General features: G+C 44.9%; 1 protein-coding gene across 1 annotated transcript; it reads left to right on the forward strand.

The window, feature by feature from the left end:
* The first annotated feature begins 1,055 nt into the window (after positions 1-1,055).
* LOC133052655 (melanoma-associated antigen 8-like) lies at positions 1,056-1,919 on the forward strand. The gene has a single exon (XM_061137562.1). The coding sequence runs from the start codon at positions 1,056-1,058 to the stop codon at positions 1,917-1,919; it is 864 nt and encodes a 287-aa protein (XP_060993545.1).
* Positions 1,920-10,578: the final 8,659 nt, after the last annotated feature.

A 10,578-nucleotide genomic window follows, 5' to 3' on the forward strand; every position in this document is an offset into this window, starting at 1 on the left:
AGTGAGGGGATCCGGACCCCACAACAGAGGGGACCCTGGTATTCCCCAGGCAGGACGACCTCGTGCTGCATTTCCTGACATCGGGTCTCAGAGAGACTGGGGACCTGTTGAGAGCGGCGCGGCCTCAAAATGGAGGACGGGCCAATTCCAGGTCCTGCCTGGAATCTAGGCTCCAGGCGGGGAAGGACTGAGGCAGTTAGACCCCAACACAGAGAGGGATCCTTGCCTTTGATGGGGGTCTTAGAGGTCCCAGAGCAGGTTGAACAGGATGAGCAGTTTGTCGACCTCTGGCTTAGGGGCCTCGGGAGATGAGGTGTTCAGTCGGAGGGTGGAGGCTTCAGATCCACAGAGGGTGGACTCCATGGACAGAGCTGAACCCACTCTTGTGGTCAGTGCTGGGAGTCTAGGCTGGACGTGAGGTGAGGACCGAGCATCTCCCCAGCCTAAGTAGGACTCGCGGGAGGCCCTGGGCAGGTGCGACCACATGTGGGGCCCCTTAGCACTTTCTCTTCAGACTCGGGTCTTGTTCTGAGTTACTCTGCAGGCCCCCAAAGGGCAGGGTCCAGGCCATGGCAGGGGAAAGGTGGGCACTACAAGGGAGCGACAAGGGGACCACTTCCCCCACAGCAAGTGGGGGGGACCTCAGAGTCCAGGGCTGTGCAGAATCTACCCCCGAGGGGCCCCCTCCATTTTTCTCACTCCAGGAACCAGGAGGCAAGAGCAGAGGTCTGAGGCTTGTGTCCAGAGGTCTGAGAGCAGAGGAGGTCCAGGCAGTACCAGGAGTCAAGGTGAGGAGGGTGCCCTGAATGAGCACCAGAGGTTCCCTATCCCAGAACAGAGGGAACCCCACAAAGCCCTAATCCCCCCACTGTGTCAGCCCCAGAACCTCTGGCTGTGCTGGCTGCATGCAGGGGAGCCACTGCCCTCCTCCTTCAGGTAGCCAGGAGTCAGACTGCCCAGGAGGACAGCCCCTGTGAGGCCGAGAGCACCTCGCAAGAGGAGACCTGTTAGTGGCCTGTGTTGACCACCCAGGGTGTATTTCTTAGCTGAGGCCCATGGTCCACAATGTCCCCTGCCTCACTCCTGTCTGTGGTTTGATCCCAGGCATCGTGCTCGTGGTCGAGATGAGTGAGCTGAGCAAGCCCAAGGAAGACCTTCAGGACCCAGGCGAGGCCCAGGGCCCGGAGGAGGCACAGCTCTTGGGGGCTGAGGGGGGGGAGGCTGCACCCCCCTCGGCCTCCTCCCCACCAGTCTCCTCGTCTGCTGCTGAGGAGGCCTTGCCCCAGGAAGCTCTGAATAAAATGGTGGCTAACATGGTGAAGTTCCTGCTCCGCAAGTATCGAACCAAGGAGCCAACCTCTGATGCCGAATTGCTGAATACGGTCCTCAGGGATAACCAGCAGCACTACCCAGTGGTCTTCCGCCAAGCAGTTGAGTGCGTTCTGCTGGTCTTTGGCGTGGATGTGAAGGAGGTAGATCCCAGGAAGCACGTCTACATCATGGTTCCCTGCCTGGGCCTCACCTGTGATGCAATGCAGAGAGGTGGGCAGGGCCTGCCCAAGGCTGGCCTCCTGGTGGTGGTCCTCAGCCTGATCCTCCAGAATAGGGATCGCGGCCCTGAGGAGGAGATCTGGGGAGCACTCACCAAGATGGGGGTGTATGTTGGGAGGGAGCACTCCATCTTTGGGGAGCCCAGGAAGCTGCTGACCCAAGTGTGGGTGCGGGAGGGGTACCTGGAGTACCGGCAGGTGCCTGACAGTGCCCCTGCTCGCTACGAGTTCCTGTGGGGTCCCCGGGCCTTTGCGGAGACCAGCAAGGAGAAATTCACAGAGTATCTGCTCAGGGTCAACCAAAGGGCTTTTAGGTCCTTCCCACTCCCTTCTGCAGAGGATGTGAGGGAGGAGGTAGGGGGACCCTGAGCCAGAGCAGCAGCCGGGCTGATACGTCTCTCTGTGATTGAAGAGGGAGTAGTCAGCCTTCTCAGGAGTGATGGCCTGAGCCACTTGGGGAACCAAGTGTAGCATTTTTAGGTTCCTGCTCTCTGCGATGACATGCAGATTGATCTCTGTTTTCTTTAGGAATTTTTCAAATGTGTATTTCAGCTTAAGGCTTAATAAACTTCAGTATCTAACTTTGTGAATGACATTGATCACACATGTATTTGTGCTTACCCAGTTTAAGGAAAAGAGTCTTGCTGGTTTTTAAAAGAGTTTGGGAACTTTCCCATTTATTTTGTGACCCTGAACATGGTAACATGAGAATGGAATTATAACTATTTTGGAAATGTGAACTTACTTAGCAGTAATGTACTTGGTGAAAGAATTAGAAAATAAAATGTGATTAAAGCGAAGTCTTTCTTCTTATACTTTTTGTCTGTCATTTTATACTGTTAAGCTATCTCAGTTTATTTGAATTTTCCCAGGTTATTATTTAAGAAAGTAGGAGAAAACTAATCTGACTAAATAAGGCTCTGCTCCCTGGTTCATTTATTCCACACAACTTCACAGAGCCTGATTTCTGTGACAGGTCATGTTAGCAGTGGAAAAGCAGGGCACCCCCACACCTGGAATGATGATCTAAGAGTTGCAGTCACATGAGGAAGGTGGAAAGACGTCCCCTAGTCCCACAGAACAAGGCAAAACATGGCGGGGCGGTGGGGATCCAGGAGGAGCCCCCGAGTGTCGGTGCCTGAGCCAGGGGGGTTTGGGGCTTTGGGAAGCTTGGTTCCTTCTGTGGGAGGTGATCGTGATGAGGCTGGGTGGTGGCAGCAACCAGACCTCTCGACGATGTCTTGTGGGTGAGAAGGAAATTTGAAATAGGACATATACATTAGAAGTTCCTCTTCATTTGGAGATGAATCTCCTGGGTCCAAAAGACAAAGTGCACTGTGATCAGGATCAAGTAGATGCCTGGTTTTTCTGCCTGAGTGTAAATACACTCGAAAGGTTCCAAATGAGACATGAGTGAATTGGGGTTGGCACACAATCTTCTCAGTCTCAGGGTTTATAGCTGAAGACATTTAGTTACAATGTTGCAGAAACCAGTACTGGGAAACCAAGCATGACACTTGGAGAGTTGGAGAAGTCAGGTTTATTAAGCCAGCGGGCCCAGAGGAGTTAACACTCCAAGCTCTGAGCCTCTAACAAAGGGATTGCAGAGTTTTTATAGACAGACTGTAGTGGGCAACACTAGCTGTAAACAGGCTTGTTTAAACTAAGGGGTTTCTCACGTGTGGGAAAAGTGGTCAAGATGGGGAGGGGGATGCCTGACCTGGACAGGCATGCTTAAGCATATTTGCAGGGGCTGGGTGATTGCAAAGAGCAGGACAAGGGTGAGTGAGATAAACTACAGTTCCTAGCACTGCAAATCTTCAGTTTCTGATGCTATGGGACCTACATGATCTAGACTTTGCAAGGGGCAAGCTGAGTTACAAAGGCAGAAGGAGAAGGAGGTGCTGTAAAAATTTAACTTTTCCTCTTCATTCCCCCTTCTTCTTTTTTTTTTTTTTTTTCATTCCCCCTTCTTGATGCTTCTATCCCTCGTTGTAGAAAGCATCATCGCATGTTTTTGGTAGGACATTCAGAGCTCCCCATGGTTTATGGGGCTGTATTGAACCATTACCATTTGTAACTTTGTGGATTCAATCTGAGAGGTTATGAACTGGGTAATAGCATTGAGAATACACGGGCCAAACAAGAGCGCTGCAAAGAGCATGAAGTGAGGACCTGTTAAAGGGAGAAGCCATGATGGCCAACTCCAGATATTGCTCCAATTACCCCAGGAATTAGCTAGCTTTTCTCTCCTTTTATGATTTGTTCCCTTAGCTGTTGGGCCATGTTCCTGACTATTTCTGACTGGTTTATATAAAAGTAGCATTCTTCATTCAAGAAGAGGCAGAGTCCTTCCTTTTCAGCTGTCAGTAGGTCTAGACCTCTCCTATTTTGCAAAACCACCCCAGCCAGGGCGTCTAGTTGGTCAGGTAAGGCCACTAAAGATTTAGCCACTCTCTCAACGTCATCTGTGAAGTCTTTGGATAGTGTATGGTAAAAGATGGTTGGTGAAGCAATTCTTCCTATCCCCATACCTATCCCAGTCATGATTCCCAGACCAGCTAGTAGGGATATAAACTGGATGGCTCTTTTTGACCTTGTACGTGCTGCCAGATGTACTGTGAGAGTCTGGTTGTTAGGGACAATATTCATCTGGGGAGTGAGGAAAGCTAAGGTGCAGCTACCCATCTAATTGACAGGTAGACACAAGTAAGCATCTGTCCCACAAACAAAGAAAAGGCCTTGATGGGGGCATTACCATCTGTTACAGCAAGGGACACCAAAAGGCTGCAAAGCAGCCTGCACATAACAGGTAACTGAAGACTAGCAAAAGGGTTTCTCTCCATCTTTGGGTTGTCACGGCTCTAGCAACTGAGCTTATCATGAAGGGGGATCAGTTATACTGTGGAGCGGTTTAGTAGGGAGAATCGATCGTAAGAGACTTCTAATAAGAATGAGGCTTCCCATTACAGTGAGATAACAGACAGTTAACTGCAGCTTCTGACACAAACACCAGTCCTGGGGTGTGACTGAAACTAGTCCTGTTGTGAAGAGCACAGAAATAATAGCAATCAGGGATAGAGTCCAGGCTTGACAATGAAAATCCATTGATATTTTGATAGCCGGATCCTCAAGCTTCTGTCGTGTGTTGACCAGCCAGCTGCCGGAGTGTGGCTGGAGCAAGTCTCAGCATCCTTCGTGCGTGAGGGTCGTTGTTTTTGTAAACAGACTTTGCGGATGTTTTTGGGGCCCTGAATTGCTTTCCAGGTGTCCTCATTATAGGAAGCTGCTGCCTTCTTCACTCTGGTGTGGTGGATCCAAGGGATTGAAACCTATAACTTTAACAGTAGTAGGGTTTGGCAGGATGACCATGTGAGGGCCTGTCCAAACCGGCTGAAGTGGTTCCTTTTTCCAGTCTTTAACCCATACCTCATCTCCTGGCTGATAGGGATGAACCCAATTTCCCAGTGGAATGGGTGTCCTTTCTCAGGTTTCTTGGGCGACATGGTGGAAGAATTTCCCAGGGCCTACACCTCCAGGTCAGCTAGTTGGTGGTCTCCCTTGAGCTTTTTTTAATCACTGGAGGTGATCTCCCATATAAGATCTCAAAGGGAGACTAGCCTGGGTCCTCGCGGTGCATTTACAGAGGGCGATGTGAGTCCACAGACTAAGGCAGCTTTTTTTAGCATTGTCTGGGCATTGGCCGGGGAATATTCTTGTCATACTTCTACTTGGAGAAGCAAACTTAACAAGAAAGTTAAAGATACGTGGCCCAAAGATTAATAGAAGTAGAAAAGCTGCCAAGGCACAACTAGGAGAACCAGGTCCAGACATTGGTTCGTGACATTAGTGTTTCTCTAGGTGTGAGAAGATGCAAGAATTTGGACTCATAAAAATCTTTACCTGAAAACATCTGACTATCTGAAGGCCTGTTTCTCTGGGTTTTTCCCAGAGCTCAGAGTGCCTTATTTTCCGTCTCCACCCTTAACTCTTTTCAACGGGGTGTTGAAGATCAGCATCTTGTAGTGGTCATGATTTAATCTTTGTAGAGTCAGCTGGCAAGGGCCAACTTCCAGTTGATAGTCATTTCTATCTGATGGGTTAAAGCCTTACCTGGGTACAGTGTTAATTAATCCCCTCACAATGAGTTCTCCAAAAAAAAAAGAAAAGAAAACAAAAAATCATGTTTCATTAAATATTAAGTTCTAGTTTTGTTAATTAAGGTCTGTGCGACTAAGACTCACTTCTGAGATTGTTACTTATGTTATATTGCTAAAAGTTTTAATTAAATTATTTACAAAAGACACTCTTAAGATTGTCATAGTCATATTTGACTTCATAGTCATATTTGACCATGTTTGGGGGGCATTTCATGGTCATTGTGTCCCGCGGTGCTGGGAAAGCTCATTCCCAGGTCTAACAAAGATTCCATTGACAGGCCACTCAATGTGTTGTCACTAGACCAGGCCTTGTAAGTAGCAAAAGTCTCTGGACCATACCTGTCTTACTAGCCTCTTGGTCCAGGAAAATGTTCCCTCTTGTTGTTTCTTTCCATATCTAAATTTACATTATTACAATTATTGATCTCATATGGAACTGCATATCAGCATTTTATCACAGGCTCTGTGACACATTTGGTAACATAAGAAATAATCTTCTGAAACAAGCTACATAGAAAATAATATAGCTAGCAGTTATTAGTAAGGTCACAAGCAAGAATTTAAATCAAGAACTTTCACTGGGTATAGCCTGGTATACCCCAGGTCACCTGTCTCAGTTAAATGATTATAGCCAAGTGTTAATCTCCTGGTTGTACATCATGGAGCATCTGACCTTTATTCAAAGACTGGTTGCTGAGGTAAGATTTAGAAACAATCTTAAGAGTGTCATTTTAATAATTTAATTAAACTTTTTAGCAATATAACATAACAAGGAACTCTCAGAAGTGCATCTTAGTAGCACAGACCTTAATTAACAAAACTAGAACTTAATATTTAATGAAACATGATTTGTTTCTTTTCTTTCTTCTTCTTTTTTTTTTGGAGAACTCATTGTGAGGGCATTAACACTGTATGCAGGTAAGGCTTTAACCCATCAAATAAAAATGAGGTCTATCAGGGAGCCGGGAAAAGCTAAGGGGCCTTCTTGGATTTCCCATAGCCCTGGATCTTTGATGTTTAGCTGTTGTTTATTTATTTTTAATTTCCTGATGTAAGAGCAGACTATCACTATGTTTTAAGGACATCAAGATAGTAAAAGTCTAAGCTTGAAGGGTTATTTTTTGTTGAAGCAGAATGAGCTTTTTCTACATGTACCATAATCTTAAATAATGTTTATTTATGTTACCAAAGTAACAAAAGCATTTTAAAAACCAATGAAAATCACTTAAAGACAAAGAAATTTATAGTCTGTTATTGAGAGCTACATTTTAAGAAAACTTTGTTCTCTAAACAGAGAGAAGACCAAATTCCAGTCTGGTACCAGCTTACTGTTAATAACAAAATGTGTTTATCTGTTTAATCTTAGAAAGTCTTTTCCATAAATCTTGAGGAACTAGCTGTATTCTTCTAAAGGCATGTGAGTAAAATCATAGAAGACATGTTTAAAATCTGATTCTATTGCAATTGACAAAGAAACCTGGTCATAACACTTTAATATGATAACTAGAATTATAATTGACCATATTTTATCAGGGCATATCAGATCTATATGAATTTCACATAATTTTAGGATATCTATATTAGTAATATCAGCCATAGAGTATAACCTGTAAAGAATTTTTTCACCCCTTTAACAGTACTTCCCATGTAATTTAACATGTCCAGTGAACCCAGGTAGCTTAATAACTCTTTGGGATGTCTCAGGGGCCCTTTGAAGCATCCCAAAGTTAGTTAGAAGTCAAGTTATTTAGGAAGTTTTGCCAATAAATATCAAAAGGTTTAACATAGTCAGGCAGGATCATGTAAGTTACTGTGAAATAATAATTATTTACTTAGCCAAAGTTAACAAAAGATTTCAAAGGTTAATATAGAACAGATCAATTAAGAGGTAAAGGAACTTAAATCTATTATTAAAAGCAGTTCAACATCTGAAGAAAGTATGTCTTCTTAACAGAGAGAAAGCCCAAATTTAAGTCTTTGCACCAGCTTACTTTAAACTCATTTACGTAAACCTCAATTAAATTTATTTTAAACTTAGTCCTAACCATGCACAAAACATTTTTACAGGGTCCACCTTCCACAAACCTTTTAATCACTTTCTGTAATAGCCACCTGCAAGTCAGACCTACTTTCTTTTCCCTTTATAAAATGTAATTTTATTTTTTATATCTTCTTTATTTAAAACACACATCCTACTTTCTTATTAGATTAGCAAATAAACATTGATACTAGATATTTAATATTGAATATTTCCCAGTTCACATGAATCTGAAATTTTTTTAGGTTTTTTCCTTCTTCTTTTTTTTTGTATTTAGAATTCTTTGGTTTTTAAGCACTTATTTTTCTTCAGGGCAATTAAATTAGAACTCATTTACAACTTCAACAATATTATCAGAAAAAAGACATACACTGAGACACACATAAATCCAGACAGACAGACTGAGAGAGATCTTAGAGTTTTCTGTTTGAGATTTAAAATATCTCTTTGACACCACCCCCCTTTTTTTCCCTTCTGTTTGAAGTTCTAATTTGCCCAGGGCTGAGGTCTCAGGCATAGCTGACTGTATATTTCAAGGACATGGAAAGGGTTAACTTCAAGCTTTTCCCTGGGCAGGTCTTTTAACAAGCTAGTTGTTTTTAATTGCACAGGCAAAAAGAATTGGTTTTGTAGTTTCCAAAAGTTTCTTTCAAGTTTCTTTTCTTTTTTTTTTTTTCTTGAATTCAAAAAATCCTTTAATGCATCTATGCAAATAAGCTGTTCTTTACTAGCACTGAGATTATTTACAAGGGAGAGTGGGCACTGGGATGCCTGCTCTTGAAACATAGATGCATCAAGTTTCTTTTCAATCAGCAATCACACACTCACAATCATTCAGAGGCTACCACAATGCCTCCCTTCCTCCCAAGTCCCCAGGTCTCCCTATCTGATGCTCCCTTCCTGGGAGCCCAAGGAGGTGATCAGTCTCCTCTTCTACCCGTTGGGGTAGGTTCCTGCTGGGGGACCGGCCCCAGGGCCTTATCTTATCCTGTGATCATTCCTGATGAGTTGGTCTGTCCCTCCAATGAGTTCAGTTGGGGTTCGGCCGTCTGGAGAGTCGGAACACCTGTCCGAAAGAGAATCCAGAATACCGTCAGGTGGCGTGCCTCCTCGATCATCTTGGGGTTGCTTTGCTTCGGCACAGCCCAGCCAACCATCTGGCGACTCAAGGGGCCAGCGTGGTTGGAATCTCACTGGGGCCTCCAGAAATGTTACAGAAATCAGTACTCGAGAAACCAAGCACCACGCTCAAAGTTGGAGAGCTCAGGTTTATTATGCCAGCAGATGCAGATGATATAACACTCCAAGCTCTGAGCCCCAAACAAAGGGATTACAGAGGTTTTATAGACAGACTGTAGTGGACAACACTAGCTGTTAATAGGCTGGCTTAAACTAAGGGGTTTTGCGTGCCTGAGAACAGTGATGGGGATGCCTGACCTGGACAGGCATGATTAAGCAGGTTTGCAGGGGCTGGGTGATTGCAAAGAGCAGGACAAGGGTGAGCGAAATAAACTCCACTTCCTAGTGTTGCATGTCCCCACTTTCTGAGACTATGTGACCTACATGATCTAGACTTTGTAAGGGCCAAGCTGAGTTACCGAGGCAGAAGGAGAAGGAGGTCATGTAAAATTTTAACTTTTCCTCTTCAACCACTCTCAGCCTTCCTGTAGGATTTTAATGGGGAACATTTTTGAAACTGGCAGTTGGACTCTTAAACTGATGGAGTGGCTCTCCTAGGTGGTGAGACCCCAAGGCCATAAAAATTGCTCTGAAGCTGAATTCACACAGCTCAGAATCCTGCTTGAAGGTGAAGGGTGGTGCATTGTGCATATCTTAGCCAGATTTTATAAAGAAAACTCCTAACCGTCCTTGTCCTCCCACTGTCTCTTGTCTGATACCTGCCCCTCACGAAGGTCATGGCCATCAGGGAGCCCAAGGGCGCCTGTGCAGGTGTTCAGGCAAGTTCCATCATGTTGCTGGCCAAAATCTTGGCCTTCTCTGCCCACCGAAGGTAAACAAAAAATACAAAGATAGATTGGGCAGGCAGTAGAAAGGTGGCTTTAATTCTCAGCCAGCAGAGAGGGGAACAAAGTAGGCTCATGCCTCAAAAACAGCCCCCTGTCTATGAGGAATCTAGGGGCTGATATAATCTGAGGGCTCCCAGTCAGGAGTCAGTGATGAGGAACAAAGGTGTTAGGATCTTGATTCCTTTCTCTTGCATTGCTTCAAAGTCAGTCATAGACTGGCTCAGTAACCCATCCATTGAGCCTGGCGGTTCAGTGACTCAGTGCCTTACAGAATCGAAGAAAAATAGGTGTGAAGTGTAGCTCCTGTAGAGTTAAGAGACAGAAAAGCAAACAGTTACAGACATGCAGAGTTCAGAGCAGTTAAAGTAAAAAGAAACTAGGAATGTCCAGGCCTGCTCACTGTGCTCTTTATCTTATTTGGTCTCAGGAAAGGGATAGAGAAAAACTCATTTGTCTTTTTTTCTTTTTCATTGCAACAAATGCCCACCTGTCAGTTTATCTCCTCCTTATTGATGGATGAGGGAACTTGTTGTCATTCTTGTCTGGCTGAGGAACGAAGTTCAGCTTTCCTCCATGTGACAATCACCAGCTGTTCAGCCCAGGGGCCCATCTATCTCCTACTTCAAATTTTCCTTGAGAGATGAACCTCACAAATCTTTATTGGGGTTCTGAGGGATAGATTGTCAGTCTTCCGTAACTTCTTTAGTGCTGACACAGGACTCGTAGATGCTACCTAGTTGGGGTCATGGAGCTCTTGCCTTGTTTTATGAAGGGGCCCTAAGGTGACTTTCTGGTTATTCCTA

This window comes from Dama dama, chromosome X (genome assembly GCF_033118175.1).
Source record: "Dama dama isolate Ldn47 chromosome X, ASM3311817v1, whole genome shotgun sequence".
Lineage (NCBI taxonomy): Eukaryota > Metazoa > Chordata > Mammalia > Artiodactyla > Cervidae > Dama > Dama dama.